The sequence below is a fragment of the Chanos chanos genome, chromosome 9 (assembly GCF_902362185.1).
Source record: "Chanos chanos chromosome 9, fChaCha1.1, whole genome shotgun sequence".
NCBI classification, from domain to species: domain Eukaryota; kingdom Metazoa; phylum Chordata; class Actinopteri; order Gonorynchiformes; family Chanidae; genus Chanos; species Chanos chanos.
The window spans coordinates 28528088-28551983 of NC_044503.1; the positions used below are offsets into that span (position 1 = coordinate 28528088).

The 23896-nt window shown below is 43.0% G+C and overlaps 2 protein-coding genes across 2 annotated transcripts in view; both read right to left on the reverse strand.

Moving 5' to 3' along the window:
* Positions 1–16427: 16427 nt before the first annotated feature.
* Positions 16428–17730, reverse strand: LOC115820015 (zinc finger protein 135-like). Its single transcript, XM_030783452.1, has one exon. The coding sequence runs from the start codon at positions 17717–17719 to the stop codon at positions 16469–16471; it is 1251 nt and encodes a 416-aa protein (XP_030639312.1). The 5' UTR covers positions 17720–17730; the 3' UTR covers positions 16428–16468.
* Positions 17731–22774: 5044 nt separating this feature from the next.
* The window catches only part of megf8 (multiple EGF-like-domains 8), a 28342-nt gene continuing 27220 nt past the window's right edge, over positions 22775–23896 (reverse strand). Inside the window, exon 43 of the mRNA XM_030783417.1 lies at positions 22775–23896. This exon is cut by the window's right edge and continues 407 nt beyond it. Within this exon, the coding sequence (XP_030639277.1) occupies positions 22813–23896 (1084 nt within the window). The 3' untranslated portion in view covers positions 22775–22812.

Below are 23896 nucleotides of genomic sequence, written 5' to 3' on the forward strand. Positions count from 1 at the left end.
TTTTGGGGATTTTATGTTTATCACCTAAAATACCGCACTTATGTTTGTATTGCACGCGCCCAAGAAGAAAGAGGAGATAAACAATCGTTAATTGTTGTCATAGTCAATTTCTTTCTAACAATCATCGACACCACTCTAAGCTTTTTATGCCGTAGTAATGTTTCATCATGGATGAACTTCCTGCTACAGTAACACTTGACAGAATTGTTTGGTGTTTGCTGGCCACTGCGTATCAACCGTGAGGCTAAACATTAAGATGTTTAAAGCTGCGTTTTAACAAAATGCGAAGCAAAAATTTACCAGCCACAGGAACGCATGAAAGGTCAGTGGCGGTGGGTGAATGGGTGGAGTTAATCACGGCGAAACTGTGAGAGACACGGAATGAGTGCTCGCCTTGTAAGTGTAACCCTGCGCTCACACCAGCAGCGACAACAAGCATCAAAGCAACAGGAAGTCACTCGTTTTCAAAGGTCGCTGGGTGACACTGAGCGACACAGCACGAATAGTTCACTGGCGACAAAAATCGCTGCGACCTGGCGGCAAGAGAAAGTTGAGCAACATTCAATTTTATGCAAATGATCAGCAACAGAAATCAAGCGACTGCCAATCAGGGAGCAGGTGTGTTCCTCTTATATTCTCTCGCTGTGAAACGTTTTCTTAAACTTTTGATTCTATATTAGCATTTTGGTTTCCAACGTTGTCCCCGCGCATGGATAGCAGTAATTGCGAATGCTACTTTGCGGTTCATGGTGAAACGGCAGTGTCATGGTAGCGTCTGTAGCAAGATCACACTATTTATAGGAAAATAAATTACCACCAAAACATGTTTCTCTGCGGGCAAACACCTGATTTGTTACACATATATTGGGCGATATATTAATAGGCCTGCCTTTCACAAAATAAACATACAACTCCACAATGAACATAGCAAAGACAGCATAAATATGAATGTAAATAAATATAACATATAATATACAGTTGCGGTCGGAAGTTTACATACACTCACCATGGACATGAATGTTATGGCAATATTGGGCTTTCAATGATTCCTTTGAACTGTTCTTTTTCTGGGGCAGAATGATTGTATAACATACATACAATAGAAAACAAAAACAAGAATATGGTGCACAAGTTTTACTTTGGGTTTTCTTAAATCAACACAGGGTCAAAATTATACACACAGGTTCAACAATATACATAAACTCAGTCAGATTATTAATATAATGGTGCTGAAAGTTCCAAAATATCTATTACCTTGCCATGGCCAAGGTCTCTTAACTTCTTGGAAGTGATCATGATTGACTACAGCTGGTAGCTTCTCTGTGCCAACATAAAAAGGGTTTGTTTGACAGCACTCACTGGATTGACCAACACAGTAAAATAGGAAAGTCCAAGGAGCTCAGTGCAGATATGAGACAGAGGATCGTAGATTTACACAAGTCAGGAATGTCTCTTGGAGCCATTTCTAAACAACTGCAAATTCCAAGATCATCAGTTAAAACAATTGTACATAAGTACAAGTTGTTGGGATGTGTAGTCACTTTACCAAGGTCTGGAAGAAGACCCAAACTGTCACCCTCAGCTGAGAGAAAATTGGTTCGGATGGTCAGGAGCAACCCAAGAACCACCAAGGCACAGGGCTGCCATGAACTGGAAGCTGCTGGAACACCAGTGTCACTGTCTACAGTCAAACGAGTTCTACATCGCCATGGACCGAGAGGCTGCCGTCCAAGAAAGAAGCCCCTGCTCCAAACACCTTTTGAGCTCAACTACAGTTTGTAGCTGACCACATGGACAAAGAAAAAGCCTTCTGGAGGAAAGTTTTATGGTCAGACGAGACAAAGATTGAGTTGTTTGGCCATAATGACCAGAGGTATGTTTGGAGGAGTAAAGGTGAGGCATTCAACCCTAAGAACACTGTACCAACTATTAAGCATGGTGGTGGTAGCATCATTCTCTGGGGCTGTTTTGCTGCCAGTGGAACTCAATTAGCTCAATTCTTCAGCATAACCTCAAGCCATCAGCTAGACAGTTGAAACTTGGATGCAATTGGGTGCTCCAACAGGACAATGACCCCAAACACACATCAAAGCTGGTTGTGGAATGAATAAAGCAGGCTAACATTCAGCTTTTGGAATGGCCTTCCCAAAGTCCTGACCTCAACCCCATCAAGAATATGTGGAAACCAAATTTAATTGAACTCTACCAATTCTGTCAAGAAGAGTGGTCAGCCAGAGTTGTTGATGGCAACCAAAAGCGTCTGGTCAAGGTGAAACTTGCTAAGGGACATTTAACCAAATACTAGGTGTACTGTATGTATAATTGCTCCTGTGTTGACTTGGGATCGTGTACTTACACACCCTCAAGTAGGGCTACATGCGACGCCCCCTCCCGGAAACCTCGTCGGTTGTGTGTAATCTGATTGGTGCAATCAAAACGCTTGCTGTGAGGTAGATCGTGGTTTATTTTTCAGCCAAGCGGCCATACCCGCCTAAGGAGAGCCAAGCGAAATTTTGCATCGCCTTCAATTAAAACGCAGCTTAATAATTTACATGAGATTGTTTAACAATAATTGAAATGGAACTCCCCCCGACGCACGTATTAACTGTAGCCAAACAGTTTGAAGTAGCTGAACTGCACTGGACTGGAGCTAACAAGATACCTTGCTGCTGCAGAAGCGCCCTCTAGCAAAAGAAAAAAGTCTTATTGTAAGCGTCGAATATTATTAAAACACTGTCCAAAACAGCAGCTCAAATTTCTTAGAACTAGTGTAACTATGTGCATACCAATTTTCAGCAGCTGAAATTTCTTAGAACTAGTGTAACTATGTGCATACCAATTTTCAGCCTTTCACATGCAACCGTTCGCCAGGATATTCATACCGCCACTCCCGTATAATTAGCCCTTTAAACAAGACGCAAGAGGATTTCGGATTTTGTCATAGAAAATTCATTTACCACCAAAGCAACTACACACCGTTGAACAATTTACCTGGGGGGTATACAATGCGGTTTTTCGTGAAAACTCAAAGTAGTAAGCCTCCTCACAGAAGATCCTATATTTTCCGGTTCCTAGCGTTCAAAAAATGTAGTTTCCCCGTGGAGTCGCGCGTTAATTCAAAGCTAAAGACGTCCTGTCTTAAAATCTGTGGTTGTAATTGGCCTCCAACTAACGATTTTTCTTGAGTGACGCTCTTTTGGGCCTATGGTATCAGCACTGGATCACGTTCGTGTTCAAATTTGTCCTATCAAATCAGTTCACAGTTTCAGTCCAGCCTCCCAGAAGTGATTGACACCTGTATTAACGAATAGCACTCATTCTGACGATCACAAAGGCAGGTAATTTACCGCGATTGGACACCTACAGAGTGGGGGCGTGTGATGCATATAGACAACAGCTCCGCTCAAGAGAATTCCTGAATAGGAGAACTTCCACTCTCAGAACTTCCTGTTTCATAGGGGGCGCTCGTGAGAGAGTTCAGAAATGATGGGGGGCCTAAGGATCTATATCCCCAAAAATGTATTTTTTTTTTTTTAAGTTTCATTATGTTTTCGATGCAAGGGGATGAGACTGCTCACCACTACCTAGCTAGCAGATAGGCCTATAATCTTTGACAGTTCGGAAACAAGGACGTACGAGGCTGAGCGACACACACGATCGCATTTGAGTGACAAAATAGAACCTTTTGTGTAGCCAATAAATGCGACGTATTGGTTGATGTTACATGATTAAAATTTAACATTAGAAACGTTTCTTCTTATTAAAGAGAGTTTTAAGGACATGCTCATACCCGTATAGTGATAAACTAACGCGTTTTAAGATGTACACGTCTATCGATGACTTCCATTGATTTATTTTACCATTTTGAAGTTGAAGTATAAAGGGAACATTAGCAAAGAAGAAATAACTTTACTGAAATTATGCAAAGTTTGAGCGATCATTTTATCAACATTAAATATGTTTCTTCAGTGCTGAAGAAACCAGTGAGGAAACGGAGCGGAAATGCAAAAGAATCGAAACTCAAAAACCCGTGGAAACCAGGTTCAGTTTCCCGAACTGTGCGAAAGAATCGGTTCACTAAAATGAATCGAACTGCCCACCACTATACCGATAGCAATCATTGAAACTGTGTTAAACCGACAATCCGCTGCCAACGTTCATTTCACTGAATCAGCGTCCAACTCCGATGTTCATTCTTCATCACTTTTACACCCTTGGTTAACGCTGAAACAACGTTTAAATCATATCTTAAGATCAACGGGACTTCAATGGTATTTCAACCAATGTAATGTAACTGTCCTTCGCCGTGTCTAATGCTTTGGGAATGGATGCTTCACATGATCCTGAAGTTCTTCTAAATTTATTAAGATTTTAAAAAATGAAAAATCATCAGAAGAAAAAAACCTTTTGGCACATGGTAAATATCTCAACTATCATCATATTAATGATTTTAAAGAAGATGAAACCATTTGTTTCCATAGTCTTGTCTGAAGATGTCTAGTTTAATCGATGACAGAGCTGGTCGTGATGTAGTCATAATGGGGCAAAATGCACTGTTTTCATTAGAGTTTTATTTCATACACACATAAAACATACAGCATAACAGCTTTGAGCCTCAGGCTGAGATTTTACAGACAATCGTATACAGAGCCATCACAATGTTTTCAATTCCGGATATACGATTTGGCCCACGCTTAACATAAATTCATGCACTCAATAGTTTCAACATTAATTATGATTACATCTCATTACTACAAATATACAATTTAACTTCATCTCATGTCACAAACAGTCAAATCCACAAACATCACATTCATGAAATAACCAATTTGTCAAGACACTAAAGCAAGACCAAGATCAAGATTTTTTTTTTTTTTGTGGAGATTGGTGCTTTGGGGAATTTTCTTTTCATGGGCAACTCAAAAAGACACAATAGGTACACAGCCTTTTCTGATAAAAAGAGGGTATTCTGTGAATTAATCATCTGAAATATCACTCAACACATGTTTCATTTTTTATATTTACATTCAGAGTAACTGATGAGTCAAAACCTTTCATGGAACATCGTTGGCTTAAACGTGTGGGAGCGCAAGACGTGCCCAGTGAAAGGAAAAAGATTTCATGATTTACGGGCCCTTCAACCATTTACCCCCATTATCTGTCAATAACGCTCTGGAGGATTTAATACGGTTTTCAGTGACTCAGTAGAATTCTACGTCCTACACACAGAGCACTGTTTCCATACATTTCACTCTATTCCTAAAGATTTGGTATTGTTCCTGTTAAATCTGAATTCAGTATCTCCCAGTGAACTACTACACATGCAGACTTGGCACCTTCACTGAGAGTTCAGTGGTTCTTCTTAATGTGTGAGGTGAGATGATGTGCCCTGGTGAAGGTGAGGGGACACTGGGTGCAGCAGTAAGGTCTCTCCCCGGTGTGGGTCCGGACGTGCATCTTCAGGTGGTGGAGCATTAGGAACATCTTCCTGACAGCTATAAAGTCTTTGTCTGGTACGAATGCACCTGTGTTTTCTCAGTCCGCACGGGAAGTCAAAGCCAAGGCCACAGTCCGGGCAAGCGTGTTTTTTTTCTCCGGCGTGAGTCCGTTTGTGTTTGCTCAGTTGGCTGATGGACCAGTAGCTCTTCCTGCAATCCTCGCAGCGGTACGGTTTTTCGCCCGTGTGGGAGAGCTGGTGGTTCTTCAGGCTCAAATCGCTCCTATAACGCTTTCCGCACTCTCCACACTGGTGGGGTTTCTCCTGTCTCTTCTCCGTTGTACGGATGCAGATATGGGCATTGACACTGTCCAACTGGCCAAATACTGTCCCGCACAAGGGGCATAAGTAGAGTCTCTCGCCGCTGTGGATGAGGGAATGCTTGCGAAGACTCTCAAGGTCTTTGAAACCAAGACCGCAGCCATTGCAAATGTTTGTTCTCTCTCCGGTGAAAGGGAAGCCGCGATCCACACACCCAGGTCCTTCCCCTTCCTGGATCTCCGCTTTGCTCTCATCCGGATCGTGGCATCGGTGCGGCCCGTTGCCCCTGCCGCCAGTGAGGCGTGTACTGCACTTGGAGCAGTAAAGGTTATCGTTTATCCAGACGGTTTTAAGGCCGTGCAATTTTAGACAGTGGTTCCACAGTCGGGCCTGGAAGGGAAAGGTGCTATCGCACTGAGGGCACGGGTAGCGTTTCTTAGGCGGCTTGGATGTGCGGACATGGGCGTGACGCACATGGGCTTGTTGCTGCTTCTCGGTTAAGGAAGAGCCAGTATTCGTGGAGCAGGTAACCGTGCTCGACAATTCGCTTTCGCACTTGGAAGCTTTGCTCTTCAGCCTGGCGAGGTACTGTGCAGGATGAGTCCATTTGAGGTGCCTCTCAAAGTAGGAGTATTCAGTAAAAGACATTGAGCAGTCAGGACAGGGGAAGAACTGGGAGGAAACAACTGAAAGAGAGGCAAAGAGAGGAATACAACTCAGACATAATATACAGCAGTAAAAATAACGATCAGTGAGAACAGAAGATCTCATTACATCAACTCACCTTATGCAGGCTAACATGCCAACATGAATTTTCTTGAGTTCTGATTTCATGGTTCTGAATTCAGCAGCTTCTCTACAACCTGACTAGATGAATCAGTTGTACTTTATGCTTGAGATAGTGAAAAATAAGCCCACACAATCTCCAGGCCCTTTAAGACAAGATCTGACTATTCCTACCATTTCATATTTAACAATACCACTTAGGTGCTGAGTGAAGCTCAGAAACTTCTCACCGAAAAGGAATTCACTATAAATCTGCTATAATGTTTAAAGATAGGCAATATATCCAACATGGCCGCAAGCAGTGATGGCGGGCCCTCGCAACTCCGACAATTCACGACCCGTGACATTTCGTCATCCAACAATGCACTCACATCTGATGTGTGTGCCAAATTACATGGTCATAGCAACAACTAAAGGGATACAGTCTTATCAGCAGAATCATTATTATGGGAAACAAGCAATCTGCCAGAAGTAGTAACAAAAACAGACAGGCTTTTGCAGATCAACCATTTTCTTTGTACACACGCAGGCGAAAATGCATATACTTAAATGCATAGTGAAAGTACTTGCTTATAAAACTTTCTAAACTATTGTTTACAATTACCACAAAATATGACCAACCGACTTGCTGAGGTATTGGCAAACAAACATATTTTACTGTTAAATTAATGTTTGTGTCCTTAGACAATATAGATATTAGTGTCATGATTCTATATACAACTACAAAAAAATAGGAAAACCTTTTGACATGTAATTATCATTATGTTCAATAACTGCATACACAAACACATCTTTACACAAAACCTTGTCATGTTACCTGCAGTAGTACCACAACCCCTTTGTGTGCTGTGTAAATATGCATCTCACAAGTTTTCTTTATTTTCATGCATGATGCTATATTTTTTAACCCCTCTCAGCTATGATGCTCCTAGATGGGTCGTCGGATTCATTTCAGATTTGGTGTACATGAAGTCACGGGCGTCCTGATTTTATATTGCAAAGGGATTTTTGATACGTTCCACAGTGTAGCCATGGGTAAAGGATGAATATGGGTTCCTCTAAACAAATGTTCGTGATGTTTCACTAGTCTGACGGGATGTTTATCCAATCAAATGACTATCGCCCGGTGGCACTCACTCCAATCGTGATGAAGTGTTTTGAAAGGATAGTCATGACTCACATCCAGGAGATCATCCCAGACACTTTAGACCCTCTACAGTTTGCCTACCGACGGAACCGGTCCACCGATGATGCAGTCAGCACTGCCATACACACAGCCCTCACACACCTAGAGGGCAAGGACACGTATGTCAGAATGCTGTTTATCGACTACAGCTCAGCATTCAACACGGTCATCCCCCACAAACTCTCTGAAAAGCTCCTCACCCTGGGACTGACACCCACCCTCTGCAACTGGGTACTGAACTTCCTAACGGACAGACCCCAGTCGGTCAGAGTTGGCAGCCGCACATCAAGCACAAGACCTGTAAGCACTGGGACCCCCCAGGGCTGTGTGCTGAGCCCCCTGCTGTACACACTCTTCACGCACGACTGCATAGCCTCCCAGAACAACACCAGCATCATCAAGTTTGCTGATGACACAACAGTCATTGGACTGATCACTGGAGGGGACGAGACAGCGTACAGGAGGGAGGTTGCAGATCTGGTGACCTGGTGCCACAACAACAATCTCTCCCTCAATGCAGAAAAAAATAAAGAAATGATTGTGGACCCAAGGAGGCGAGGGGAGCGGCACACACCACTTCACATAGGTGAGACCGAGGTGGAGAGGGTGAAAACCTTCAAATTCCTCGGCATTCACATCAGTGAGGATCTCACCTGGACTCACAACACACAGCACATCATCAGGAAGTCCCAACAACGACTGTACTTTCTGAGAAGGCTGAGGAAATTCGGCATGCCAGCCAAAATTCTCAGCAACTTCTACAGGAGTACAATCGAGAGCGTCCTTACCAGCTCCATCACAGTCTGGTATGGAAACTGCACTGCACAGGACAGGAAGGCTCTCCAGCGTGTGATTAAAACTGCACAGTCCATTTCAGGAGCGGCCTTCCCCCTGCTGCAGGACACCTACAACACCAGGGTCATCAGGAGGGCTCACAACATCATCAGGGATAGTTCACACCCCCAACATAACCTCTTCACACTTCTACCATCAGGCAAGCGCTATAGAAGTGTGAAGTCCAGAACATCAAGACTGACAAACAGCTTCTATCCACAGGCAATCAGGCTTGTGAATGACTCTTTCACACATGGCCCCTTCCAACCTCTCTGACTGGAGGACCAATGACTGCAACACACACTACTTAACGAACACTAAACTCTGTAAACTCTGTAGACACAAGACCGCTGTTAGTGCTGCTGTCCCACCACTGTCATCATGCAATACTGCACAATGCACTTTATGACTGCTGCTCTCTGCCCCTTGTACATACTGCACATGTACTGTGACATTTGCACACTCAATCTACCTCACTTGCACATACTGCGCTTGTACTGCGACATTTGCACATTATATCTACCTCACCTCTCTCTTTTTTTGTATAAGTTCACTTGCTATTTATATGTCTCCATATAAGATCTTCCCATTTAAGAATTTTTTCTACTTATTTATATATTGTCTGGCAACGGAGGATTAGCAAAGTAAGAATTTCATTGTACAGTGTAACTGCCTGTTCTGCTGTGCACATGACAATAAAACTCTTGAATCTTGAATCAAATGAACGAGTTATAGCGTTGTGGTTGGTCCAGAGTTCAACCGTCGCTGCCACGTGTATGTGTTTAGGGCACATTAACGGTGTTGCTAATTCACCGAGGTCGGGTATGTCGCATATTTAGTACAAGCAGTGACTTGCCTTTCGAACAATTAAAATGACAGCCATAGGCGTAGGCTACACACCGTAAACAGACTCCTCATACTTCTATTATCTAAAATTGTCACGTACTGGAACAGAACCTAATTTAGCAATCCATATCACATTAGCCTGATGACACAGCTTTAACATTAACATAAGCAAGCTAACAGCCTAAGCAGCCTTAGTTTCCTGTTAGACACCATAACAAGCTAATGCTGCAACCTCAGTTGTTTCATCAAGTACAGGATATTTGAAGCACACCGCGAGCTAGCATAACATGCTAATCGTGCCTAGCATTAAATTAGCTGTAATGATCATCCATTTTGAATTTGATGGTAATTAAACATCCATAGATTTTTAGATTAACCGTAACATTTCCTTTGTACACATGCAGACGCAAATGCATAGTCTTAAACGTATAGTAAAATGCACTGGCAGAGAAAATTTCACGACTCCAAGCGTAATTTCCTTGCGACACTTCCAATATTTTCGTTATCAAGACAGTTCGTCAGCCTTCATCCCTGATAATCACCAAATTAACCGACAACACCACAATTAACCGAGGTTACAAAATATGATATCTGCTCCTCTTAAAATGCCATTCGGAGCTCGTTTGTCTCTAAACAGGCGAAACGCTCGCCGACAGAGTTCGCAACACCGTGACTCGAAGCTCAGTTTGCCTACGTCTCGTCCAATATTTTCATATCGGAACAGCTCGTCGACCTTTATCCCCGACTTAATCGCGAAATTAACACAACACCACAATTAAAAGGAGTTCGTTTTTTTAAGCATGCGAAATGCCTTCCAACATGGGTGAATTAGTAACACCATTACCACGATCCAAACACACACACAAACATGGCGGCGAACCTTGTTCCAATGTGTCTTAAGGGATACGTCATGAAGTAGGGACCTGTAGACCCACCTCCACGCTACAACTCATTCATTTGATTGGTTAAAAAGGTCAAAAATGTTGTCAGTCATCAGACTGGTGAAACAACCTAAAAATCTGTTCAGGGGTGCCCAAATTCATCCTTTGGGCATGGCTACACTGTGCAACATATCAAAAATCTTTTCACATTATAAAATCAGGACACCCGTGACTTCAGGTACACCAAATTTGAAATAAATTCGATGAACCATGTAGCCAAGATGAGTGGAAAAAACACTCTCTGTTGCCAGATGGTTTATTTATTTACCAACAACAAGCATAAATAATGAAAAACCCTGCCCTACACTGTGCAACATATCAAAAATCTTTGCACATTACAAAATCAGAATTAGTTTGTATTACCTGACTCTCCATCTTGGTCAGCACTACCTTTGGGTTCTTCCTCTGATGGCTCCAACTTGACACCAGCCCAGTCTTCTTCATTTTCCACCTTTATTACATTCAGATCACTCTCCAGTATTGCTTCATTGTGGTTATCTGTTTCTGAGTCAGGCTCTGTTTTAACCTCAGCTGCTTCTGGGTTTATTGGAATACAATCCAGCTCAGTCTTAAGGAAATGGTCTTCTTTTACATCAACTGAACATTTTTGCGGTTCGTGGTTTTGCTGTATTTCGGAATGTGCTGACTCCTTTTTGACGTCCACCTCTTCACCTGGTTCGTGTTTTATTTGGGAATCCCTGGGAGACTCGCCAACCGCACACTCCGCAATTTCACTAGAAGGTTTTTCAGAAGGTGTAACATCCGTTGTATTCAATGCTGAGAGTGGTTCTACCTTGACGTATGCGTCCTGACAACCTTTTGATTGAAGGGTTCTCATTTTTGGGGATTTTATGTTTATCACCTAAAATACCATACTTATGTTTGTATCGCACGTACCTAAGAAGAAAGAGGAGGGAAACAACCGTTAATTGTTGTAGCAGTCAGCTTTTTCAAACCATCATTTCGACACTGGTCTAAGCTTTTGATATCATCGAAATATTTCATCATGGATGAACTTCCTGCTATAGTAAGACTGATGCAGTGTTCAGCAAACGCCAAACAATTCTGTTATATCAACCAGTAGGCTAAGCATTTAGACGTTTAAAGCTGCGTTTTAACAAAACGCGAAGTGAAATTTACCAGCAACAGGAACGCATAAAAAGTCAGTGGCAGTGGGCGAATGGGTGGAGTTAATCGCGGCGAGGGACGCGAAATGAGCGCTCGCTTGAGTTAAAAAAAAAATTCAACCTACTGCCAAACACCTTGTAACTGTACGTTCACACTGAACGCGGCGAGAGCGTCAAAGTGACCGGAAGTCATTCATTTTCAATGAGAGCCAGCATCTTTAAGCGGCGAAGAGCGTCGCGGCAAAGGGCGTCGCGGCGAGGGTGGTTTGGGCGTCAAAATACAGTTGAAGTTCGGTTAACTTTATGGTAATGAGATATGACGCGGTTGGGCGGCAACCAATAGAAACTTGGAAGTGCTCCGCTCTAGAGAATTGTACAGAACACGACAGTATAAACTATTGTTCCCACAAAACTTTTGGTCCTAAGCAAAATGGAGGAGAAACTGATTATATCGGTGGTGGGTTTCCCCATGTTGTACTGTAATGTAGGTTATGCACAAACGTTAGTGTTAATTAAAGACCAAGGCTAGTAAACGTGTCCTATAAACTCCATGCTGGAATTTGACCTAGCCTATCATTAACACAAAAGACACACAACAACAAAAAGCTTTTAAGTAGTGTTTTTCATTAGTTAATTTTGTTACGAAATATGTAATTAGCATTGTTTATTTTTTTGTGTCATCGGTTGATTTCGCACCTTCTCATTTAAAATATCTCATAAGGTTAACTTATAGCCTACTGGTGGTCAGTCAGCACAAAGATACCGCTCGACCTGTTTGTTTGCTTTATAGCCCCTTTAAAAACATTTGCATAACCAAGCTTTCCAAAGGAACTTGTACCCGCCTATTTCATCAACGGCAGAGCGTCCACAGTGTTCAACAGCGTCGTTGGCAGGGAGGTTTGGGCGACTCTTGACGCTCTCGCCGCTCTCAGTGTGAACGTACAGTAAGTGTAACCCTGCACTCACACTGGCAGCAACAACAAGCGTCAAAACGACAGGAAGTCATTCATCCAAGGGTCGTCGGGCGTGGTCACCTGGGGACAAAATCGCCGCAACTTGGAAACATTCAACTTTATGCAAATGAGCAGCGACAGAGTCGACCAATTACCAATCAGGGAGCAGGTGTGTTCCTCTTAACTTTTCACAGCAAGAGAATGTTTCTTAAACTTTTGTTCCTATATTAGCATTTTGGTTTCCAACATTGTCTACGTGTATGGATAGCAGTAATTGCGAATGCTACTTTGCGGTTCATGGTGAAATGGTAGTGTCATGGTAGTGTCTGTAGCAAGATCACACTATTTATGGGAAAATAAATTACCACCAAAACATGTTTTTCTGCGGGAAAGCACCTGATTTGTTACGTATATATTGGGCGATATATTAATAGGCCTGCCTTTCACAAAATAAACATACAACTCCACAATGAACATAGCAAAGACAACGTAAACATAGGATGTAAATAAATATAACATATATTAATAATGTTTAATAGTATATACTTTTTTAAAATTGATGCAACCCTTGTCAATACATGTGGGTACGATCCACCCCCGGAAGCACGACCCCTTCTGCACATGCGCGGCAGTTAGGTTTAGGGATGGGGCCGGTTGACTAATGTGCTGCCGCGCGCATGGGCAAAACGAATCGGGGAGCCGGGATCGTGTACCTACACACCCTCAAGTAGGGCTATATGCGACGCCCCCTCCCGGAAACCTCGTCGGCTTTGTGTAATCTGATTGGTGTAATCAAAAACGCTTGCTGTGAGGTAGATCGAAATTGGGTTGTTTATTTTTCAGCCAAGCGGTCATACCCGCCTGAGGAGAGCCGAGCGAAATTTTTCATCGCATTCAATTAAAACGCAGTTTAATAACTGACATGAGAAAGTTCACTTGTAAAGTGGAGCATTTTGAGTTACCTTAGAAGACTAATTTAAATGGAAACTCCCCCCGACGCACGTATTAACTGTAGCCAAAAAGTCTGTGAAGTAGCTGAACTGCACTGGAGTGGCGCTAACAAGATACCTTGCTTCTGCAGAAGCGCCCTCTAGCAAAAGAAAAAAGTCTTATTGTAAGCGTCGAATATTATTGAAACACTGTCCAAAACAGCAGCTCAAATTTCTTAGAACTAGTATAACTATGTGCATACCAATCAGCCTTTCACATGCAACCGTTCGCCAGGATATTCATACCGAATACACCGCGTGTCTCCTTTGTGCTTACACGTGGAGCACGCCTCTCCCGTATAATTAGCCCTTTAAACATGTTTAGGAAGCGAGATGTTTTCGGATTTTGTCATAGAAAATTCATTTACCACCAAAGCAACTACACAACACCGCTGAACAATTTACCTGGGGTTTATACAACAAGGCGGGTTTCGTGAAAACTCAGAGTAAGTAGTAAGCCTCCTCATACAACAGTCCTATATTCTCCAGTTCCTAGCGTCCAAAAAATGTAGTTTTCCAGTGGAGTCGCGCGTTAATTCAAAGCTGAAGACGTCCTGTCTTAAAATCTGTGGTTGTTATTGGCCTCCAACTAACGATTTTTCTTGAGTGACGCTCTTTTGCACCTACGGTATCAGCACTGGATCACATTTATGTTCAGATTTGTCCTATAAAATCAGTTCACAGTTTCAGTCCAGCCTCCCAGAAGTGATTGACACCTGTATTAACGAATAGCACTCATTCTGACGATCACAAAGGCAGGTAATTTGCCTCGATTGGACACCTACAGAGTGGGGGCGGGTGATGCCTATAGACAACAACTCCGCTCAAGGGAATTCCTAAGTAGGAGAACTTCCACTCTCAGAACTTCCTGTTTCATAGGGGGCGCTCGCGAGAGAGTTCAGAAATGATGGGGGGCCTAAGGATCTATATCCCCAAAAATGTATTAATTTTTTTTTTTAAGTTTCATTATGTTTTCGATGCAAGGGGATGAGACTGCTCACCACTACCTAGCTAGCGGATAGGCCTATAATCTTTGACAGTTCGGAAACAAGGACGTACGAGGCTGAGCGACACACACGCTCGCATTTGAGTGACAAAATAGAACCTTTTGTGTAGCCAATAAATGCGACGTATTGGTTGATGTTACATGATTAAAATTTAACATTAGAAACGTTTCTTCTTATTAAAGAGAGTTTTAAGGACATGCTCATACTCGTATAGTGATAAACTGACGCGTTTTAATTTGTGCACGTTTATCGATGACCTCCATTAATTTATTTTACCATTTTGAAGTTGAAGTATAAAGGGAACATTAGCAAAGAAGAAATAACTTTACTGAAATTATGCAAAGTTTGAGCGATCATTTTATCAACATTAATTACGTTTCTTCAGTGCTGAAGAAACCAGTGAAGAAACGGAGCGGAAATGCGAAAGAATCGAACCTCAAAAACCCGTGAAAACCAGGTTGTTTCCCGAACTGTTCGAAAGAATCGGTTCACTAAAATGAATCGAACTGCCCACCACTATACCGATAGCAATCATTGAAACTGTGTTAAACCGACAATCCGCTGCCAACGTTCATTTCACTGAATCAGCGTCCAACTCCGATGTTCATTCTTCATCACTTTTACACCCTTGGTTAACGTTGAAACAACGTTTAAATCATATCTTAAGATCAACGGGACTTCAATGGTATTTCAACCAATGTAATGTAACTGTCCTTCACCATGTCTAATGCTTTGGGAATGGATGCTTCACATGATCCTGAAGTTCTTCTAAATTGATTAAGATTTTAAAAAATGAAAAATCATGAAGAAAAAAAACCTTTTGGCACATGGTAAATATCTCAGCTATCATCATATTAATGATTTTAAAGAAGATGAAACCATTTGTTTCCATAGTCTTGTCTGAAGATGTCTAGTTTAATCGATGACAGAGCTGGTCGTGATGTAGTCATAATGGGGCAAAATGCACTGTTTTCATTAGAGTTTTATTTCATACACACATAAAACATACAGCACAACAGCTTTGAGCCTCAGGCTGAGATTTTACAGACAATCGTATACAGAGCCATCACAATGTTTTCAGGAGTCTGGCCTGAGTGACTTAAGGACAAACTTCACGTTTGTCTAGAAATTCAGACAATTCTGGATATGCGATTTCACCCATGTCTGATACGAGTTCCTATATTCAATTTCAACATTAATTATGATTACATCTCATTACTACAAATATACAATTTAACTTCATCTCATGTCACAAACAGTCAAATCCACAAACATCACATTCATGAAATAACCAATTTGTAAAGACGTTAAAAGCAAGACCAAGATCAAGATTTTTTTTCTTTCTTTTTTGTGGAGACTGGTGCTCTAGGGAATTTTCATTTCATGGGCAATTCAAAAAGACACAATAGGTACACAGCCTTTTCTGATAAGAAGAAGGTATTCTGTGAATTAATCATCTGAAATATCACTCAACACGTTTCATTTTTTATATTTACATTCAGAGTAACTGATGAGTCAAAACCTTTCATGGAACATCGTCGGCTTAAACGTGTGGGAGCGCAAGACGCGCCCAGTGAAAGGAAAAAGATTTCATGATTTACGGGCCCTTCAACCATTTACCCCCATTATCTGTCAATAATGCTCGGGAGGATTTAATACGGTTTTCAGTGACTCAGTAGAGTTCTACGTCCTACACACAGAGCACTGTTTCCATACATTTCACTCTAGTCCTAAAGATTTGGTATTGTTCCTGTTAAAATCTGAACTGTGCCTAGAGAGTTGGGTTGTGATAGATTCAGTACCATTCTGGTAAATTCAGGAATATTTGTATGGATTCAGTGCGGTACCAGTAGATTCCATACCGTTCCCCATACACTCCATACCGTGTCCAAAGATTCAGCAGACTCAATACTGTATCAATAAATTCAACGCTACTCCTAAAGATCTGGAACCGATTCCAGTGAGTTTAGTATGACTACTGTGAATTCAGTATCTCCCAGTGAACTACTACACATGCAGACTTGGCACCTTCACTGAGAGTTCAGTGGTTCTTCTTAATGTGTGAGGTGAGATGATGTGCCCTGGTGAAGGTGAGGGGACATCGGGTGCAGCAGTAAGGTCTCTCCCCGGTGTGGGTCCGGACGTGCGTCTTCAGGTGGTGGAGCATTAGGAACGTCTTTCCACATTCCTGACAGCTGTAAGGTCTTTGTCCGGTATGACTGCGCCTGTGTTTGCTCAGGTCACCCGAGTTGTTATAGCGACGGTCGCAGTCCGGGCAAGCGTACGGTTTTTCCCCGGTATGAGTCCGTTTGTGTTTGGTCAGGTCCCCGCACTGTCGGAAGCTCTTCCCGCATTCCTCGCAGCGATACGGTTTTTCACCCGTGTGGGTGAGCTGATGGTTCTTCAGGTGCTGAACACGGCTGAACTGCCTGCTACAGACGGTGCAGTGATAAGGCCGTTCACCGGTATGCACTCGCTGGTGCTTCTTTAAAACTCCAACGCCGCTAAACTTCTTTCCGCACTCTCCGCACTGGTGGGTTTTCTCCTGGCTGTGGATCCTTTGGTGGGCCTTCATATTGGCAAGGATGGAGAATGCCCGCCCACAAACCGGGCAAGGAAAGGGTTTCTCCCCAGAGTGGACACGTCTGTGGAGATGCAGCGTCCCCTGGTGGCTGAAAGTCCTTCCGCAGTCAGGGCAAGCGTAAGGCCTTTCCCCAGTATGGGTGAGCATATGGGAATTGAGGTGGTTCGTTCGGCCAAACTGTTTTCCACACTCGGGGCATTTGTAGGGTTTCACACCGCTGTGGATAAGGGAGTGCTTGCGAAGACTGCTGAGTTCTATGAACCTTCGGCCGCAGTCGGCGCAAACGCACGGTCTCTCTCCGGTGTGCGTGCGCATATGTCTCGTCAGCATCTGCAGAGTGCTGTAGCTCTTGCCGCAGTCCACGCAAGGGAAGCCGCGATCCACACACCCAGGTCTGTCCCCTTTTTGGATCTCCGCTTTGCCCTCCTCCGAATCGTGGCACCTGTGCGGCCCGTTGCCCCAGACGCCGGTGAAGCTTTTCCCGCAGTCAGCGCAGCTGAGGTGTCCATCAGCGCAGACGGTTGCCAGGCCGTGCCATCTTCGACAGTGTTTCTGCAGACTGGCCATGTAGTCGAAGCTGCGGACGCACTGAGGGCACGGGTGGCGTTTCCGGGGCGGCGTGGATGTGTGAACATGGGCGTGACGCACGTGGGCTTGTAGCTGCTTCTCGGTGAAGAAAGAGCGACTACACGAGGAGCAGGTAACCATGCTCGACAATTCGCTTTTGCACTTGGAAGCTTTGCTCTTCAGCCAGGCGTGGTACTGTGCACGATGAGTCCATTTGAGGTGCTTCTCAAAGTAGGAGTATTCGGTAAAAGACATCGAGCAGTGAGGACAGGGGAAGAACTGGGAGGAAAGAACTGAAAGAGAGGCAAAGAGAGGAACACAACTCACATGTAATATACAACAGTAAAAATAATGACCAATGAGAACAGAAGAAGATCTCATCACATCAACTCACCTTATGCAGGCTCACAAACCAAACTGAATTTTCTTTAGTTCTGATTTCATGCCTCTGAATTCAGTAACTTCTCTACAACCTGATTTGCTGAATCAGTTGTACTTTATGCTTGAGACGGTGAAAAATAAGCCCACACAGTCTCTGAGCACTTTAAGACAAGATCTGACTATCCCTTCCATAACATAACATGTTTAACATTACCATGCAGAATGTGTTCAATGACGCTCACAAGCTAATCACCAAAATGGAATTCACTATAATTCTTGTGTGAGGTTTAAAGAAAGGCAAAACATCCATAAAATTTAGGGGAATATTCCTGGGTCAGTTTCTGTTTACCAACAACAAGCATACATAATGAAAAACCTCACATCTCAGTAATCTGTATTAGTTTGCATTACCTGACTCTCCATCTTGGTCAGCGCAACCCTCAGGTTCTTCCTCTGATGGTTCCAACTTGACATCAGCCCAGTCTTCTTCATTTTCCTCCTTTACAACATTCAGATCTCTCTTTCTCTTCAGTATTGCTTCATTGTAGTTATCCGTGTCTGAGTCAGGCTCTGTTTTAACCTCAGCTGCTTCTGGGTTTATTGGAATACAATCCAGCTCAGTCTTAAGGACACGGTCTTCTACATCAAATGAACATTTTTGCAGTTCGTGGTCATGCTGTACTTCGCAATGTGCTGACTCCTTTTTGATGTCCACCACTTCACCTGGTTCGTGTCTTATTTGGGAATCCCTGGGAGACGCGCCAGCCGCACACTCCTCAATTTCACTAGAAGGTTTTTCAGAAGGTGTAACATCCGTTGTATTCAATGCTGAGAGTGGTTCTACCTTGACGTATACGTCCTGACGACCTTTTGGTTTTGGGGTTCTCTTTTTTGGGGATTTTTTGTTCATCTTACAGCGCATCATCTAAAAATACCGCACTTATGTTTGTATCGCATGCGCCTCCGAAGAAAGAAGAGGGAAACAACCGTTATTTGTTGTAGCAATTAGTTGTTTCTAATAGTCAATTTCGACACTTGCCTAAGCTTTTGATGCAGTCGAAATATTTCATCACGGATGGACTTCCTACTATAGTGAGGCTGATAACAGAATTGTTTGGCACATGCTGAACGCTGCCTATCAACGAGTAAACATTTAGATGATTAATAATTTACATGCGACAAAGTTCACTTACAATGCGGAGCATTTACAGTTTCGCTGGAAGACTAATTTAAATGGAAACTCCCCCCCAGTGTCTACCTTGACATACTAACTGTAGCCAAAAAGTCTGTGGTTGCTGAACTGCACTGCATAGCCTTGACTAGAGTTGAAAATTATGCAAGCTAGCTAAAAGTCCTACGTGCATGTTCCGCACAATTGAACAGTTAGAATCGCTCAGAGATAAGACGCAAGCAAAGCCACCGTGAACGCTTAGATCAACAGTCGCTGTCAAATCAACTGGCGTTCGGATAATCGGTCCTAAACATAGCAAGACTGAGCAACTTTCCTTACAATGCTACTGCGTCGCGACCGCAAGCTGAATGCAAGCTGTTTGCATGCATGCAGTAGCTCGACATAACAAGGGTATTTTAAATATGGCCGCCGTGGGGGGAATTTGTCAAAATAAAATCCCCGAGGAAAACTTAAACTACTAATTAAGAAAACATTTTAAAGACGTTTTGCATTAAAGAGAAGCATATTCATTTAAATCCTATAATGGTTTTACTTTTGATAAAGTGTATCTGTCAATAACTGAAAATACCACAGTAGTAGATAATAAGTTGACCCCTTGTTACTGGATGTCAGTGGGGGTAACAGTACAGAAAACTTACAGTATAGCTTGAAGCAAGTGAAAAAATCCCACACCTGCTTGAAGTGAGATGATCTAATGGAATAATCACCTTTGAAATCACGTGCGGGACGCATGTTTCTTTACCTTATTGAATATGAAAACATCTATATATGTTTGTAAGACACTCAGAGACTGGAACAAAACTAATGGTATTATGGTATTAGAATCAATGTTACATTGTTTTATACAATATTGTATACGTTGCATTATAAACTTCCGGCACAAGACACACAAATAAATAAATGAATCTCAGAAGAATTTTTCGGTTGTAGGTTGTTGTTATTATTATTATTTTAACTGTTGGGATATCTATTATTTTATAAAAATTAGGAAACTGAAAGAGCCACTTCCGGTTACTTTGTTTACTGTTTCACACGCGGTTACTTACTGTTGCTAGGTTCAAAGACGATGGATAATACCGGAAGATCAGAGTGCCTGACAGATCGCAGCAATGGAGTTGCGGTATGCTGTGTCTATTATTATACCCGCCTACCTTTGTTGTCGAAATTTCCAACAACAGCCGGGTTTATTTACGCAAACACGTGAAGAGAGAGAGAGAGAGAGAGAGAAAGAAAGGACCTGTTTGTTTTGTATTAAGACTTTTCAGCATTCGGGAGCTAACTGAAGTGTAGAGAACCAAAACAATATTCCATATTTTCATAGTTTAATACAGCTGCTGATTGTAAAGCAGGACAGCAAGTCAGGTATTTTACAACCATCTTCCTCACAGCACAGTTCCCTTCTTAAAGAGAAAAAAAAAAAAAAAAACATGTACAAAAAAGAACCATTTAAAGCATTAAGGAGACAAATACAACAAAGTAACATCTTTGTAAAGATCACTGAAGAGCATTTCATTGTGGGCAGACTGCTTATAGACGTAAATGCAAAACGTGAAGTTGCAAAAGCATTAAGTAAACGGTTGAGCTGAAGTTCTTTACGTATTGTCAAAGACCTTGTACACATTTTAGTTAGAAATTACAATCATTTTTACACTTATTTTGTTCAGTTTTTCCTCTGATGTTCCTGTCGTCTGTCAATAACATGCCCTTTCCTTTCTCACTCTCACTTTCTCTGAAGCGGTTTTGCTATTCTGCATTGTTCTCGAAAGAAAAAAACTTAAAGAAGTCAGTTTATCACACTCAGTGAACGTTTAAAAATACAACTGTCTAACACAGGAAACACTGTAACACATAACAATATAACACAAAATCTAATAAAAAAAAAAAATTAAAAAAAAAAGAGAGAAAAAAAAAGGAAATACTGATAAGTCAATTCATGGTGTTTTCATAATGCATTTTTTTTGTTTGTCTTGATGTCTTTTAAAAACTCAACAGTCACTCACCAGGAGATGCTACTGTTTCACTTGGATTCTTTTTGTTCCAGTAACGCTCCTAATGTCATATTAATAGTGAGAACAAGACCAATCAGAAAGCAGCAAGAGCTTTGTTGTCAGCTCTTATTGGCTGACACAATGGCTCAGAGGCCAAGAAGGCTAAAGGGGGAAAAAAAAAAAAAAACCTAAAACAGTCCAGTCCATCAGTGTAATAGTTTTTTTTTCAGCTGTTGCAGGAAGTAACAGAAAACATATCTAGGTCCTTCATTGTAATGTAACACACACACAAAAAAAAGTCATTCTATGGGTGGTTGTCCTGGGGACAGGGTGAGCCTAGTCCCTCAGCCATTAATGGTTTGGACTAGGCTGAATCTGTGTTTGGAAAAACCAGCCAAATACATCTTACTGAACAAAATGGCCTGGAACATTTCAGGAGACACAGGGCTTTGTTTTAACTGAATTATTCCTTCATTTATATCATTTACAAAGTCACACTAGTGTTTTTTTTTTAAATATATCCAATATCCATCATTTCACACCGAGTTCTTCAAACAGTGTGAAATGTAGCATATTCAAGGCAAAGTGAATGAAGGCAGGTTTTAGAAATAAAATGAAATGGCCAAAGTGACTGAAATTAAAGGGGACAATTTCTCAAGGTTGGAATAGCTTATTTGTTTGTGATTGAATATATATATATATATACATATATATATATTCAAACAGACCTACAGTCGAGAAAAAAAACCTGCAATTTTCTATATTACAACATATACTGTATTATCCATTATAACAACTATGATAAAATAGCAGTTGACAAACGTGACAACTCTTTCTTTCCTTGCTTTTTTTTTTCCTCTGTCCCCTTTGACAGTCAAATGTTGAACATTCACGTGGATTCTGTCACACTCCTGTTCTCATTGGCAGTTCAGATTGTCACTCAAAGGTATAAAAGCACATATTGGTTCTGACAGAGGGCTGCGCGTTTTGATTGGTCAGTCTTCAAAAGAACTTTGTATCAATGTCTCTCTCTCTCTCTCTCACCTCCCAGACGGGCGATCGACAGCACCTTAAACCTCAGTAGTGTAGTGGACGCGGACTGCAGTTACAAAGCAAAAAGCAATAGGTGTAGTGCATTTTTCTCTTGGATCCTACTTTGCTCAAGAGAAGCGTTTCCATGAAGAGCGATAAATAAACGCAACAGAATACATTTAATAATTAGTTACAGTGTATGTACACGTATCATCACATTTCTGTATCTGCCCCCCCCCCTCCCCCGCTTTGCTACAATAAACTCTTCCCTTACTCAATATTTTGAGCAACTCTTCCCTTACCTAATATTTTCCTCCGTCAAGTAACTGAATTTTTTTGAATTTTTGAAAAGACTCTTTCTGCTCAATTGTTGTTCTTTTGCGTCCTTTCTCAGAATTCCCCAGCTATCATTCAGTTCTGCTCTACTTCTTTTTCCATTTCATCCGTCTTCTCTCAGATCTTTTTCTTCCCCCTGACGTCTTTTTTTAATCTATCCCTCTCTTCCTGAAATATACAGCTATACACTTTGTAATCCCTCATTTCCTCTCTTTCCATTGCTCTATTCTTTTTTTCTTTTTTTGTGCCAAAGTTAGATAGAGACATCCTTCCCTCTTTCCCTCTCTCCTCCTCTCCTCTCGTCTTCACATGGCCATTGTAGTGAGGTGCTGGTGTCCCAGCAGGCCTTTACGCCCCGCCCCCCCGCCGGGGTGTGTGCCCGCCCCTCCGTGCCCGCAGTATTCCTGCAGATTCTGCCGCAGGGTCACCAACGCCGACCCCAGGCACGCCCGGTTGGGCGCCAGGATTCCCCCGGGCAGCTGGAAGAGCACGGTGGCCACGCCCGCCATGCCGTCGTCCGTGGGTTCCAGGGTGATGGGCCCCACCTTGAAGGAAGAGTAGGAGAAGCCCATGAGCTGCGAGAGGAAAGGGTCGGAGCGGCAGAAGTGTTGGTAGCCGCTGTGAGAGGACGGATGGTGGTGATGGTGGTGAGCGGTGGGGTTGGCGGTAGAGGTGGGGGCGTAGTGATGGGCGTTTAGGTAATGCAGGGGCAGGTGTTGGCCTCCGTTGCCTCCGCCCAGCGTCAGGTGGTGGTGGTGGTGGTGGACGCCCGTGCCGGTGCCAGAATCGTGCTTGTAGGATGGGGCTCCCACTCGCCCCCGTTGGCCCATCACCATCCCGCCCAGCTTGCCCGTCCGGGCGTGGGCCAGAGACACGGCGCTGCCCCCGCCCGCCGACGGCAGGTAGACCAGCTGCGGTTCCTCGGGTTCCAGGTAAACGGTGAGTTTGGCGAAAGGCCTGGACGCCATCTTGGTCATCTCTTGGATGTGACGTCTCTGCTCGCGTCGGAAATCCAAGAACTGTTTGACCTTCCAGAGGAGAACGCAGACGGAGAGGAAGAGGAAGAAGCAGGAGAAGAAAACGGAGAAAAAGACGAAGAGGTCGATGTGAGCCTGGTCCTGACGGAGGAAGAGCAGTCCCTGCGATTCTCCGTCCCGTTCTTCCGTTCCCACCCCCCGCAGGGCGATGTAGAAACGGCTGGACTTGAGCGAGTGAACCTCGTGCGGGAAGGTGATCACCACGCGGTCCCTCACGCCCCGAACGATCAGCACCGTCTGGGGTTTCCACACGGTGATGTAGGTGATCAGACCCTCCGCCCACTCCTCGCGCACCTCCCTCGCCTCTCCCTGTGACTTGGTGGAGTGTGGCTGGGGCGGAGTCCCCAGGAGC

Bases quoted from the DNA above. Each gene is read 5' to 3' on its own strand.
- LOC115820015 (XM_030783452.1), bottom strand. From the start codon at position 17,719: ATGGTTACCTGCTCCTCGTGTAGTCGCTCTTTCTTCACCGAGAAGCAG.